The sequence below is a fragment of the Haliotis cracherodii genome, unplaced genomic scaffold, assembly GCF_022045235.1.
Source record: "Haliotis cracherodii isolate W230 unplaced genomic scaffold, xgHalCrac1.p SCAF_1, whole genome shotgun sequence".
Lineage (NCBI taxonomy): Eukaryota > Metazoa > Mollusca > Gastropoda > Lepetellida > Haliotidae > Haliotis > Haliotis cracherodii.
In genome coordinates, this window is record NW_027266264.1 from 84,062,215 (window position 1) to 84,077,498 (window position 15,284).

A 15,284-nucleotide genomic window follows, 5' to 3' on the forward strand; every position below is an offset into this window, starting at 1 on the left:
ATGTCGCAAGAGAACAAAATTGAATAAATTGGATGAGCGGTGACTGGAAGAACGGCTGGCGGTCTGTCATCGCAGAGTGGCGGGGGTGGACGTTCATCATAATATCAGTATCATATCAGCTGACTTCACACATAAACATTGACTGTTGCTGTTCACATATGAACATCAACTGTTGCTGTTCACATATGAACATCAACTACTGCTGTTCACACATAAACGATGACTGTTGCTGTTCACACATGAACATTAACTACTGCTATTCACATATAAACATAGACATATGCTATTCACACATAAACCCACTTGACCTTCATTCAGGTGAGGTAAATCCTGTCACACATTTTTGAACAGATGCATTTACATACACATTCTTCATGGTGTGATCGGGGGCACGGGTGGCCCAGTCGTCTAAGGCGCCGCGGTTCGCTGTGCAGAGTTGCGTCCCTTGGGCACGCCAGAAACCTATGATTGTGGGTTCGAATCCCGGTTCGCCCCAATTATGTTTCTAGGTTTGTCAGCACCATACCCGTGCTCGTGGATTTTACCGAAGTGGTAAACGTCTGAGGCCTGCATCACATCTGGCTTTCCTCCCACACTAAGCTGACACGCCGCGATATAATTGGAATAATGTTAAAAGCGGCGTTAAACCCAACTCACTCACTCACTCATGGTGTGATCAAGTAGAAATGCACTAGTGTGCTCACCATTATCGACACAGAGAACGGAGACGTCATCGCGATGACTCTGGCACGACCAGAAGCTGAAACCCGAGACGACCTCGCTGTTGAAGCCGGAGTGAGGGCAGCTGTGGAGGCTGGGTTCGGAGCCGTCGCACTGTAGTCCGCTGAGCCACATCGGGCCACTCCCCTGGCCGTAGAAGGCGTTTGGTATGGCGTAGCCGTCCTTGTAGCCCATCTGACGGCAGAAGACGCCGGCCTCGCGGTTGTCGAAGTATCTGTCACACACTGTTCCCCACACACCACCTACAGACATCTCCACACGACCGTAGTTATGTTGTGTTCCATCGGGCGCCACCATGCGGTACTGGATACCTAGGGGAGGATGCACAAGGAAGGGTTTCAGTACAGCAAATACAGATCATAATTCATTACTTATCTGTTTTTGCTACTTGTTTTTTTTTTTTTCTTAACCTGTTTCTTGAAGGGGGAGTTCACAATTAATGGACATTGTCAAATGTAGTCCAGTACGGCAATACGATGTTTTAGTACTAGATTACTGACATAGCATGACCGTCGCCGGTTAGGGTATAGAACCAGAATTTATATACATGTCATTCAGTTATAGGGTTTCATTTATTATTTATTCCCTGTTGAAATACTTTGCCCAGCCAATCATACAAATTTATTTTACACACATCTATAGTTTTAGGTATATGAGAACGGAAAGGCAGTTTTCAAGCATTTGAATAGTAGAAGGTCCTCGTTTTCTTATTGATTATGAAGATTTCTGTTCTTCTGGTGCATGATGTCAAGAATTGCGTCAGTTGAACCACACAGTGTCAATAAAAAATTTTGCCTACTTTTGTCTCCGTTGAAGCAGATGGCTGAAGCAATGTCGGCGGAGCTGCAGTTGCCCAAACTCTTCCTGTCATTGTAGGCGCAGTCTGTCAAGGACGTCTCACTTCCGGTACAGTTCACGGCGCTGAGCCAGAAAGGACCACGTGATCTGATAGGATGGTAGTTGTATTTCACAGAGTGGTGGTAGGCGATACCGTTGTCGTAGTGCAGGCCCTTACAGAAGACTGCCGCCTCCGTGTCGGTCCAGAAAGTGTTGCATATCCGGCCTTTCGTGTCGTAGTGCTGCACAGCGATCTGACCACTGTCCGAAGTAGAGTCGTCAAATCCGAGCGTGTAGGCTATCGAGAATAGGGAGGGAAATGTAAAAAAAAAAAAAATTAGATGGGAACAAAAAGTGAACGACTCCGTGCTCAATGTGAACAGCTTAGCGTAAAAACGTATTACATCGTGTTTATTTTACTCAATCATCACACAGTTGGTGAGAACCTTACAGCCACCATGGCTGTAGAAACTGTGAGATCCCACCAACACACATTTGATCTTACATGATCACTATTATACGTAAAAATATGGTGGTAGTGACTGTAATGCTTTGGAAAAACCTGATTAATTGTTTATTTCCGATTTTTCCAATGGTCCGTCCCTTATTGTCCACAAATATCTTTCCCATCTACCATTCTACTGTCTGTATCAAATCTACAATTCTAGTCAAATAAGTGGAATACACTCTCAGTGTTTAGCTATGGTCTTGCGCTTTTTAAGATTGAAACTAAACTTTTAAATAATATGAGAATTGTCAAATTTGACGCTTTCGACAAGCTGTCCACCTCCTATAGTTTACATACATGAGGCAAGGGGTCATGATAGGCAGCAGCTGAGGGGTATCTTTACATTGTTCGCAAAGGCCGAAGTTGATTGCTGATCATGACGCCATGAACCCAGTATAAAACTAGTTATATACAAGTTCCTTTTGTGCCAAGTTTGAAACTACTGATATACATTATAACTTTGTGCCCAGTATAAAACTACTTATAAACATTTTCATTTTGTGCACAGTCGAAAACTACTTATATAAATTTTCATTTTGTGCACAGTATAAAACTACTTATAAACATTTTACTTTTGTGCACAGTCGAAAACTACTTATATAAATTTTCATTTTGTGCACAGTATAAAACTACTTATAAACATTTTACTTTTGTGCACAGTCGAAAACTACTTATATAAATTTTCATTTTGTGCACAGTATAAAACTACTTATACACATTTTCATTTTGTGCCCAGTATCAAACTACTGAAATACATTTTCATTTTGTGCCCAGTATAAAACTACTGAAATACATTTTCATTTTGTGCCCAGTATAAAACTACTTATACACATTTTCATTTTGTGCACAGTCGAAAACTACTTATATAAATTTTCATTTTGTGCACAGTATAAAACTACTTATACACATTTTCATTTTGTGCCCAGTATCAAACTACTGAAATACATTTTCATTTTGTGCCCAGTATAAAACTACTGAAATACATTTTCATTTTGTGCCCAGTATAAAACTACTTATACACATTTTCATTTTGTGCACAGTCGAAAACTACTTATATAAATTTTCATTTTGTGCACAGTATAAAACTATTTATACACATTTTTATTTTGTGCCCAGTATCAAACTACTGAAATACATTTTCATTTTGTGCCCAGTATAAAACTACTGAAATACATTTTCATTTTGTGCCCAGTACAAAACTACTTATACACATTTTCATTGTGTGCCCAGTATAAAAGTACTGAAATACATTATCATTGTGTGCCCAGTATAAAACTACTTATATACATTTTCATTTTGTGCACAGTATAAAACTTCTTATAAACATTTTCATTTTTTGCACAGTATAAAACTACTTATATTCATTTTCATTTCTTGCAGAGTATAAAACTACTTATATACATTTTCATTTTGTACCCAGTGTAAAACTACTGAAATACATTTTCCTTTTGAGCCCAGTATAAAACTACTTATATACATTTTCATTTTGTGCCCAGTGTAAAACTACTTATATACATTTTCATTTTGTGCCCAGTATAAAACTACTTATACACATTTTACTTTTGTGCAGAGTATAAAACTACTTATATACATTTTCATTTTGTACCCAGTGTAAAAATAATGAAATACATTTTCCCTTTGAGCCCAGTATAAAACTACTTTTATACATTTTCATTTTGTACCCAGTATAAAACTACTTATATACTTTCCCTTTGCGCATAGTATGAAACTACTTATATACATTTTCATTTTGTTTGCTTGTTTGTTGTTTAACGACGCACTCAGCAATATTTCAGCCATATGACGGCGGTTTGAAAATAATCGAATCTGGTTCCTCGGCTCCATTATTTTTAAGGAATGGAGAGTGACGAGGACATTCCCCTCCGAAAAAAATTATCATTTCGTGCCCAGTATGCGTTTTGGAATATGTTTCGGCAGATATTCGAGACTGGGTATTCTCTGGCATTGGCCTTGTTACATATCAAGTGAAAAGGTTTACACAACAGTTTTCTATAACCAATGAGGAGCGGGACAAGCGGCAGGATGTAAGCTTGCAAGGTCAAACTTCATCCTGGAGAGAAAAGCTCTCAACCTGCGGTCCACGCGACCTAACAGAACAGTCTGATCATCGACACACGTTTGTGTCACAGCTGTGTCAATAGCTAGAGGTAAGGGACCAGTTCAAAAATTCGATGTAGAATACAAAACTTCATTCCTTCAGGTTTGAGGCTACTATATATTACGCACTGCACTATTGCTGGCGAGGATAAAACCCTACCTTGTGGTCTTCACAGTATAAGAATGAATTAGGATCGGCTTAGTTTACTGACTCTATGAAACAATGGGAAATTATATGAGTGGACTAGGGATTTAAATTTTTTATCGCACATCGAACTGAACTGAACCTCAAGGGTTCATGTTTACAAAACACATTGAACACATACAGTTACTTACTTTCTTCGACCGCGTCTGAGGTGTTGAAGCAGACAACGGAGGCGTAGTCGTTGGAGCAGGTGCCGGGTGTGAGGCACGTCATGGGGTCGGACTTGGTACCGTCACAATTCATCGTAATGTTGGGCAGGAAGCTGCCGGGGCCGTTGCCGTACCAGGAGTACCTGACGTATTTCGATCCATAGGCTGAGCAGCACAGGGCCTTCCCATCCACAAAGCCAAGACTTCTACACACAGTCTTCGCGGTGAGGTCATCAAAGTTGGTGTCGCAGACGTAGTGCCAAGTGTTGTTCCTCCACACCTGAACTGGACCTTGCTTGATGTCCGGGGAGAACCCAGACGCCAGTTTGACTGAAGACAAAGCGGGGCAAAATTGAGGATCATACACACGCAATCACAAACTTCATCAGAATAGCACAGTGACCATTAACGCCAACAAGTAGGGTGAAGCATACATTATATTGTGTATAAAAGCATTAAATACATCATATCAACTCACTGTCTCCGTAGCAGGTGATGGCAGCGTCGTAGTTGTGGTTCATGCAGTATCTACTGGTTGCGACCTTCCAGCCCTCATGTGGGCACTCTGCCAGTGATCCTTCGTTGCCTGTACACCGGAATCTACTCTCGTACACGGGCCCGGAGGCGTTAGGGTACTTGGTGTAGTAGTCCACCAAGCCTACATTATATCCCAGGCCTCTACACATGACTGTAGCCTCCCTACTGTCGAAGTAGGAGCGGCATACTGAACCCAACACGCCATTGACAGACACTTGCACTCGACCTGCGTTCTCTGGGCCTCCATTGGAGAGGCTGTAGTAAATACCTGCGTGGGAGACATGTATCACAGTCATATCCAGGTTGCGGGAGTAAACGGCAGAGCCGATCACTTTGGGACATGCGAATAATGGGCTATTCAACAGATAGCTTCACAGGGGGAAAACATTTGGTGTATTCATATTGCCAAGAGCAGATTCTTATATGGTTTATTAACCTTGCCACCATGTTTCGTTACAGATAAACATATCTAATTCTATGTATAATGGCAAATTTCTCTCCGAATAGTAGGTTTCTAAATCATTAATAAGCTTCTAGTTTAATGTCTTTCAACTTCCTCACATTTACGTACCAACATTGTCGCCGCACAGCACACCAGCAGAGTGGGAATTTTGGCATGACGCCACTTTACCCAGTTGTGTTCGGGAGCAATCCACTAGACGGTTCTCTGTGCCGGCACAGTTCATTTTTGACGTCCAGAAGGGTCCGTTATCGGCATTGAAGGAGTATTTGTAGTGGGTGTAGGCGTAGCCTTTGCTGTATCCCAGTTCTCTACACGCCACAGTTGCATCTTTGTCATCCCAATCATCAGTGCAGATACGACCGACCATGTTCATGTAGTTGACGATGACCTCGCCAGTGTAGTTGTTGCCGTCAGCGAGGGACCATGTGAACGCTGAAAACGTAGAGGGTATTTGTCTTTGCTTGTCAAAAAACATGTTTATTTAATCAAATGACAGGATCGCAAGAATGATCGGGTAAAAAGTGTTCAAATAGTTTTAAAATTATTTTCATAAAAAGTAAAAGTAGCACCAAAAGGTGAAGGCCGCTGCCAACAGGTATATTCTGAATGGGCAGAAAGTTATACTTTATGACATCTTGAATAACAATCAAGGAAAGTGTGTCTGTATTGTGTACACATTGATTGTTTGTTGTGAGAGGTTAGCATGATGTGAGGGGCTGAAATTGTTTATCTCATCTGATTCCGAAATGGTAGTGGAAACTTCCTTTGCTGTGTTCCCAAGAACAGAGAAGAACACAGGCACAGTCGTTTGCGCAGCATTCTACGTTCAGACAACCTGCCTTTTATGATCAAAGTACAATGCCTCCTTCGTCCAATAACTTTGTAGCTCATGCTACTCAGCAAGCTACAACAAGCAGCCTACGCCATGTCTCACACTTCTCAGGGTTCTGCTACAGCTCCACACCCTCTCCCCTCCTTCCTTTTACAGGAAGAGGATGTGTTTGAGCCTTGTCTTGCTGAAACATCTTCACGTCATGAGGAAATACCTTTTGTCTATGACGTGCAGGAGTTGCTGATACATCCTCACGTCATGTGGAAATACCGTCTATCTACGACGACCAGGAGTTGCTGATACATCCTCACGTCATGAAGAAATACCTTCTGTCTATGACAACCAGGAGTTGCTGATACATCCTCACGTTATTAAGAAATACCTTCTGTCTATGACGTGCAGGAGTTGCTGATACATCCTCACGTCATGAGGAAATACCTTCTGTCTACGACGACCAGGAGTTGCTGATACATCCTCACGTCATGAAGAAATACCTTCTATCCACGACGACCAGGAATTGCTGATACATCCTCACGTCACGAAGAAATACCTTCTCTCTATGACAACCAGGAGTTGCTGATACATCCTCACGTTATTAAGAAATACCTTCTGTCTATGACGTGCAGGAGTTGCTGATACATCCTCACGTCATGAGGAAATACCTTCTGTCTACGACGACCAGGAGTTGCTGATACATCCTCACGTCATGAAGAAATACCTTCTGTCTACGACGACCAGGAATTGCTGATACATCCTCACGTCACGAAGAAATACCTTCTATCTACGACGTGCAGGAGCTGCTGATTTCGATTTTGTTGCGCGACTTTGATTGGACTGTGTATAAACTCGCTAGTCCAGCCAAAATGTAACTCCATAATACCAGTGTTGTTCGGCAAGGTCGGAATCTGGACTTTTAAAGTCAGTTAACTCCCTTGCCTCGGGAAGATGGCAATTAGTATGATATGTATTTTTTAGGGTTAAATATCTTTTATACTTATCCTGACACATACGCTAAAGCGCCAACCCCGCCATACCTGTTTCTAGTGAACGTGCTTCGGTCGTAAGGGTGGGGGAAAATGATAGAGTTATAAGTTTACAGCCTTGGTCACGTGCTTCCGGTGCGGCTGCGCGGCTGAGGGGTGCGTTTGGGTGAGATGTTTTCTCTGTTCTTGGGGTTTCCACTACCATTTCGGAATGAGATGAAATGAGCAATTGGTATGAGGCTGGATAAAGTAAAATTAGGTCCTTATGTGTGCTGTTTGTGATTATATCGGATGATGTTTGTATTTAATGTCACTGCTAATTTTTCTCACTGACCGGTAGCGGCAGTGCCGTTGTAGCAGGCCACGGAGGCGTCGGGTCCGCGGCAGTATCTGCTAGTAGGGACGTCATGGTGGCAGGTCACTAGGTTGTTTTCGCTTCCTGTACATTGGACATTTTCCATAACGCTATAGGACCGACTCCCGTACACCCCACAGCACAGGTTGAAGCCATTCTGATACCCAAGCTCCTTACAGGCCACGGCTGAATTTAAAGTGCGTTAGCATGAATCGACAGTGTCTTTATCAAACTGACAAACACGTGTACCCAAACACCCAGTACAGACAGGGATAAAGATAGATTGGGCGGTGGTTAGCCCTCTGGTTAATGTGGTGGCTCGTCAAGCGGTACCCCACGATCCGGGTTCGACTCCCTACATGGGTACAACGTATGGTGCATTCTTTGGTCAATCCGCCATGATTGAGCTTGCACACAGCTCAAGCTGAAAAGTTTCTTACTTTCTTGTCATAAAAAATTGCTAAGAGTTCATATGAAGAAGCATACATCACAGACGGTGTTACTGCGGCGTTAAAAGCGGCGTAAAATCAAACTCACTCACTCACTAAGATCGCGCCATAGCTGTTGTAAGTATATGTGTCAAAGATGGCGAGTTTTGCCATATATATACTTGATTAATGGTCACTTACAAACGTCGGTGTCGCTCCAGCCATTGCTGCAGATGCTGCCCCAATTGTTGTTGGTGTTTACCTCGACCACACCCACGGAGAACTGGTTGCCGCGCATCAGTCGGACTGAAAGAAGCGTTTACTGACATTATAATACATCTTAAATCGTTCTCTCAAACAAGTTTGCTTCTATTATGTATGAGGCCGGACCATTTAATACTTTTTGTGGTGGGGGGAGGGTTGTAACAGCTATTCTGTTAATTAAATATGAAGTATAATTATGTTTTTCAAGAATTTAGAATTTTTCCATAAGGTCCCAGCCCCACCCTACCCCAAAATAAGCAGTGCACATCAACAGAATTTTTTCCCTACACATATAGAATTTACTGGAAACATTGCAGTCAATAATAATTTCAACTAATAACTTAATAGACCCATAAAAATCATGTCCGTACACTTTCCCGGGGGCAGTAAATCAGTACAGCTGAGTACATGCCACTAGCTTCAGAAAATTGATTCCAAGAGGAAGAATAAATACTTTTGTTGTAGCAGACGACTCCCGCATCCCTAGAACATCCCCATCTGTAGTTCCAATATTTGGGGCATTCAAACAAGGATGCTTCTGAACCGCTGCATGACACATAGTTCATCCACACTTTGGTATTGTTGTTTTCAGCGACTGGTAATGCACTCCCATCAAGAAAACCTAGTTGACGACAGGCGATCTTAGCGTCGACGTCGCCCCAGTACCAGCCACACACACGCCCCCAAACGCCATTGTAGTTCACCTCTACACGACCATAGTTCGACCCACCATCAGCCAACCTTACAGAGGCGCCTGGAAAACAAAGCAAGGTTTTTAATAGGAATTTCCCAAATAGCAGAGATACCGCTGACCACTAACGTTCTATACACATTGTATAGGACGAAATGCCTGCTATTCTGTTTATTGTTGACTTGCCTTTGCGAGTGTTTGTGACGGTGTCACTCAGGAAAGGGTCACCTTCTCGCAAATACTTGGTATCATCATCAGCATGTATTTATCCATAAACACATGCATGTGGTATAGTCGTAAACGTACAATAGATTCTGCTTTTAGGTGAGATTTCTTAAGCTTTCTTAAAGTGTTATGGTAGACATGTGGAGGACATTTCCAAATTAGACGCATCAGTGACAAAAATTATGTCCGATGCAATTCCCAAATTTGACTTGTACCATATGTTCCCGTCTTTTTTCAGGTGAACAGTTGACTTGCCTTTGCATGTGTTTGTGACGGATGTCACCTGTGGGGCAGGATACGCTCACTTTTTCGTGAACACCTCGTATCATGACTATTTGATATTGATTCATAAACACATGCTCATGATATAGTCTGAATCGTACAATCGACTCTGCTTTATGCAGAGATTTCTATGGATATGGAAAGGATTTTGTCGCTTTGACTGCCATGCCCAGTTACACAATGCAGTGTACTTAATGTTCAAGAGCAGACGAGAGCGCGATACAAAATAAAATGCTAACCATGCCTGTGATTTGTATTGGGGTCCTAAAGTGTAAGACACATATCTTACCATTTTCGTTATTATAGCAGAGGACACCAGCGCTCTGTCTAGAGCGTCCCGGTGGGGAGTTGCAGCCGAGGTCAACTTTGTCGTCAAGGTCACTGAAAGGACAGCTGGTCAGATTAGTCTCTCCACCCTGACAGTTGAATTTTCCGACCAACATGGGAGTCGATGAGTAGATCTGCCCACTGAAAGTGACGCCACCAACAAAGCCCATAGAACGGCATGCAACGTCGGCGTCCTTATTGTTCCAGCCAACGTTGCAAACGGGTCCCCAGAATCCGTACCTATTGACCTGAATGGAGCCATAGTCCCTGGAACTAGCTTGAAGACGGACAGCGGCGTCTGGAAGATAAAGGAACGAGAGGTGTAACTGAAAGTGACCAGAACCTATAACACATGTAGCATGTAGCACCTCCTGCGTTCATGTTTCCACGTTAAATATAATGAATTTCCCTTAGTCTTGGTCTCCATTGTCTTATTATTTTCACATTATTTGTTTTTTTCTGTTATGTTGGACAATTTCGGAATTAGTTTTGAAATAATACACTATGCATTCAAGAAAAAAGATACTGTCTTCACATTATAAGTATAACTGGACCTGAAAGTGTCGCCGACCATAAAAAACACGTGTTCTGATGAGGAAATACATTAAAAAATTAATGACACATATAGACGCAATATCTGACAAACAAATCATGGTTATATGACAAACCATTTGCGAAGGTATAAATGAAGTGTATAGTTTGTACCGTTACGGCGTATGTTGTTGTAGGAGCAATAGACGGTGGCGTATTTGCCGGTAGTGCAGGTGCCAAAAGCAAGGTTGCAGCTGAGAAGGTCCGACTCAGTGCCAGTGCAACCATTGACGGTGACGGTGATGGTGGAGGCGTCGACATCTCCCACTGCGTTACAGCACTGAGACTTGCCGTCGGTGTAGCCTAGTTTCCTGCATACAACGCGGGCAGCAGTGTTGTCGAAGTTGTGGTCGCAGACGGGGGACCATTGGTTGTTCCTGTACACTTCGACACGGCCGTAGTTGACGGTGGAGGATCCCATTACACGAACTGGGGAGAAGGCGAAAATCATCTCAACCAATATACGTGAATATTCGGCTTGCTTGTGTTACTGTGTTCATGAAATACCGTGTTGTAAGCTAGATGTAAAGACTTCTTTACAGCAGTTTCAACAGTCATTTCTGTTTTTATTTACTTTAATATTGTGTACTCACCGTTGTCAAAACACATGATAGCGTTATCCTTCTTGTGGTTAGAACAGCCGAAGTAGCTCTGCCTCCACTGAGACGCACACTCGGAGATAGATCTCTCCGTCCCTTTGCAGTTCAGACGGCTAAGATAGATCGTTCCACTTCCGGGGCCAAATGTTCCCAGACCCATGTGACGACCGGTGGTGTAGTTGAGCATGCGGCAGAGGACGTCGGCGTTTTTGTCCATGTACCACCCCGAGTATAGTGTACACATGGTACCCCAGGACCCGTCCACGCTCAGCTCAACCCGACCAGCAGACCCCGTCTTGTTTCCCAGGCGCACCTGTAGACCTTCAGGAAAATGAATGAGCACATTAGTGTTTGCGGTTCAAATCCGATAACCTCTCAGCTTAACAGTTCGGGAGCAGGCAAGCCAGTTGTTGGACATGGTATCTTCGCCTCAGGGGCGATGAAACACGGTCTGCCATTTGACAGGTGAAAATATCTCATACACATGGTAACTTCAGCAGTAGTTCAGTTCTATCAGGTGTGACAGTTTAATGTGGGAGGAAAACCCGAAGTAATGTATGCTATAAACGTTTAACATTTTCATGAAATGACCACGGCTTTGGTACCGCCAAACCAATAATAATAATAATAATAATAATAATAATAATAATAGTTCATTTATATGGCGCTGTACTCCACTCGCTCGTCTGACATACATTGGTTTAGTATACGTTTTATTCATTTTCTGTGTATAATCATATGTACAGTAGAACTTATTCCATTGCTTCCTTTCTCTTTTTATTTGATGTTTGGGGACACGGGTGGCCCAGTCGTCTTCAGTGCCATCGCTGTGCAGAGCTGCGTCCCTTGGGCACGCCAGAAACCTATGATTGTGGGTTCGAATCCCGGTTCGCCCCGATTAAGTTTCTAGGTTTGTCAGCACCATACCCGTGCTCGTGGGTTTCACCGAAGTGGTAAACGTCTGTGACCTGCATCACTTCTGGCTTTCCTCCCACATTAAGCTGACACGCCGCGATACTGGAATATTGTTCAAAGCGGCGTTAAACCCAACTCAGGCACTCATTATTTCATGTGTAAACAGGTCACCATAACCCTTACATAAACTGGCCCATGGCATTAGATTCTGATGTCAATACCCACCACTAGTTTGGTAGCAGTAGACGGCGGCATCCCCTTGGGAAGAACAGTTGGCAGTGTCGCCGAACCGAACTCCAGCACAGTTAGAGAGGTAGGTTTCTGAGCCGTCACAGTTAATATTGGACAACCATCTCACTGTGGAAATGGTGTAGAAGGAGTAGTATCTGTTGTAGTAGGTGTAGGCGAAGCCCCCGGTGTATCCCTTTTCTCGGCAGATCACCATGGCCTCCCTGTCGTCGAAGCCGTCGGGGCAAATGTAGCCACTGATGCCCATGTGACCGATCGTGACGCGGCCCTGGTACGTGTTTTGTAGGGCGAGGGTGTACCCTGTAGGGAAACTCTTCTTGTGATTAACTTAGTAAGGCATGCAAACGGAACATTATATGTATTTAAAAGCAAGATAGTGTACTCTAAAGGTATTCTGTAAACGCTTGTTCACCATGACGCTATACACTCCTTGCGTCTACTTCTCTGTGATTTGGACACGTTGCTCTATGCTCTCCGCTTTTACCAAGGTGTTCAATGATCGATCTATGATTGTGACAGGAACCGCCACACCACCAGCTATTACCAATGTATTTGAGTCTCTCGTGGGTAGTTCTATCATTACCCTTGTTTTCTACACCAAAGAAGACCATTTCTGATGCCCACGTCACGATGTGACACAAATGTAAAGACAACAAAACTCTCCAAAATGAGACTGAATGAACGATGCATAAATATTATGTTTGAAGCCCGTTCTTACATACTCCAAGCGTTTTCATAACGTCAGAATTGTCAAAAACGATCAGATATGCTTTTTTCTCTTTATATCTACCTGATCGAGGGTTCGTGTTGGAGCAGACCGCCGAGGCATACTTCCTACTGGGACAATAGGTCATGCTGATGTCATGGGGGCAGTCTCTGAAGCGAGTCTCGCGGCCTGTGCAGCGGACGTTAGTGTAGCCAATACCGTAGTACTGTCTGCCGAAGGCGGAGGCACCGACACTGACGCCGTACAGGTAGCCAATCTGGTTGCACACAACTTTGGCGCTGATGTCGTTGAAGTTGTCTGCACATACCATCTGGTAGCTGCTGACGCCGTCGTACACCTGAACAGCCCCATACTGCCTGTTTGGTCGGAGGCGAACTGAGAAGTGAAAACAAGTTTTAAGTTCATTTCTACTGTTGGAGGTGATTCGTAAATTACTGACTTAAATACATTATAAACTGAATTTTGGTCTTGCAAAAAAGGTGTAACCACTGACAACCATATCAAAATTAGTAACGCCACACTTGCTCACCTGGATATGTAGTCTAACAGTTTAATATGTCAAGACAGCCACTTCAGAAAAGTGTTCTCAGGCTGGATATTCAAATTTGTTCTGCATATATACTGAGAAAATATTAACTATAAAATCTAAGGATTTGAACAAAACATAGTGTCATCATAAGGACACGCACAGGCCCAAGTTCAGCTAGCTCAGTCTGACAACTTCAGAGAAAATCTCAGGGCCAGATATGCATTTTGAGATCAAGATCAAAGTTTAAAATATCGCAAAAAAAAATGACCAGTAAACTACGGTTAAAACGAATTTAAAGGGACCACTAATTTTAGTTCGTTATAAACGTAGTTCGTTATAAACATATATACAACGTATGTTCAGCAAATGGTCGGGACAAAAAACACAGCTTGGTATATCCGTCAGTTCTTAAAAGCGTGTTCGTTATAAACGTAGTTTACTGTATGTTGACTAACTACATATTCTACACGTTCACCATACCATTACATTTTGAAGAGCCAAAAATAGCTTTTTCAATACATCTGAAATATACAAAAGCGTATTCGAACCTCATGAACATATTCAATCATTGATGGGGACAAGCAGAGGAGAAGATGTTTACAGTCCGAGGAAGTACATTTTATGAGATAATTTAGTCATAAGGTTAAGTTGATCGAACAGACAGCAAATAATCAACATTAGGTTCTCAAATTTCGAGTAATGGTTCACTGCTAAAGTGTTTTCTGAGCATATGTTGTTCACAGTGCAGGGAAAGCCATTTTGAGAGAATTTAGGAGCAAAGTCGATTTCAAAGGTGAAATCAAAATAAAAAATATCGAAAAAAAAGGAACACATTTGTTGATCCCACTATTATATACACATGCAGCTAATGTCATTACATTTTTAAGAAATGGCTGATCTGGTAATGGCCAAAACGAGGTCTTTCAATAACATATTCCTCAAAACCAGCACGACAGCCATAATTATTGGCTTCAGTGCAAGGGAATTCATTTTGAGAGAATGTTTTAGCATGGTTGAAATGCAAAGGTCAAATTATGTGAAATAAATTTAATATTGCCCATAATGGAACCTACGTGTTGAGCCCCAGGGCTAACTACACATAGGAGGGCGTTCATTATATTTTGAATCTTAATGACAGAGTCATAGCAAAAGGAAGTTTCAGCTTTCAATATTGTTGAAGTGCAAAGGTCAAATCGGGCATCTGTTTTTAAATATCTGAAAAAAAACAGAACATCTTTGTTGAGCCCCACTACTAACTACACGTGAATTATATTTTGGAAATACATGGCTGATTATTGGGCCAAACTGCCGTGGTGGCCATATTGAAACTCGGATTCAAACATCTTGAATAAATTTGGATGTCATCCTTCCGGCATTTTGGTCACGTGGGTTCTCAGGAGACTTTCAGTCACGTGAGCCAAGAACCTACATGGTTCGGGTTTAGTTGCACCTTACAGACTTAGTACCATTTACTAGTTTGTTTGCAATTGCTGATATGACGCAAACCATGAGGTTTGGTTTGAGTCTCGATCAGACAATCCAGTGATTGACACCATGAGCATCGATCCACGCAATTGGGGTACAATTACACGCACCAAGTCAGCTATCCCGTTAGTCGCCTTTTACGACAAGCATAATCGCCATTTACGGCAACTTGGGCTGCTGAAGACCTATTCTACCCCGGATCTTCACGGGTGCAAACCATGAGGTAACACACAAGTTAACACCA

The 15,284-nt window shown here is 42.6% G+C and overlaps 1 protein-coding gene across 1 annotated transcript in view; it reads right to left on the reverse strand.

Annotated features, from left to right (window-relative positions):
* The window catches only part of LOC139458106 (uncharacterized), an 83,453-nt gene that overhangs the window by 49,264 nt on the left and 18,905 nt on the right, over positions 1–15,284 (reverse strand). Inside the window, exons 16-28 of the mRNA XM_071239418.1 lie at positions 13,090–13,401; positions 12,276–12,599; positions 11,130–11,456; positions 10,651–10,965; positions 9,908–10,243; positions 8,875–9,174; positions 8,358–8,462; positions 7,708–7,914; positions 5,667–5,990; positions 5,037–5,363; positions 4,541–4,888; positions 1,541–1,876; positions 705–1,052 (exon numbers count right to left, since the gene is read on the reverse strand). Of these exons, the coding sequence (XP_071095519.1) occupies positions 705–1,052; positions 1,541–1,876; positions 4,541–4,888; positions 5,037–5,363; positions 5,667–5,990; positions 7,708–7,914; positions 8,358–8,462; positions 8,875–9,174; positions 9,908–10,243; positions 10,651–10,965; positions 11,130–11,456; positions 12,276–12,599; positions 13,090–13,401 (3,909 nt within the window). The remainder of the gene's footprint in view (positions 1–704; positions 1,053–1,540; positions 1,877–4,540; positions 4,889–5,036; positions 5,364–5,666; positions 5,991–7,707; positions 7,915–8,357; positions 8,463–8,874; positions 9,175–9,907; positions 10,244–10,650; positions 10,966–11,129; positions 11,457–12,275; positions 12,600–13,089; positions 13,402–15,284) is intronic.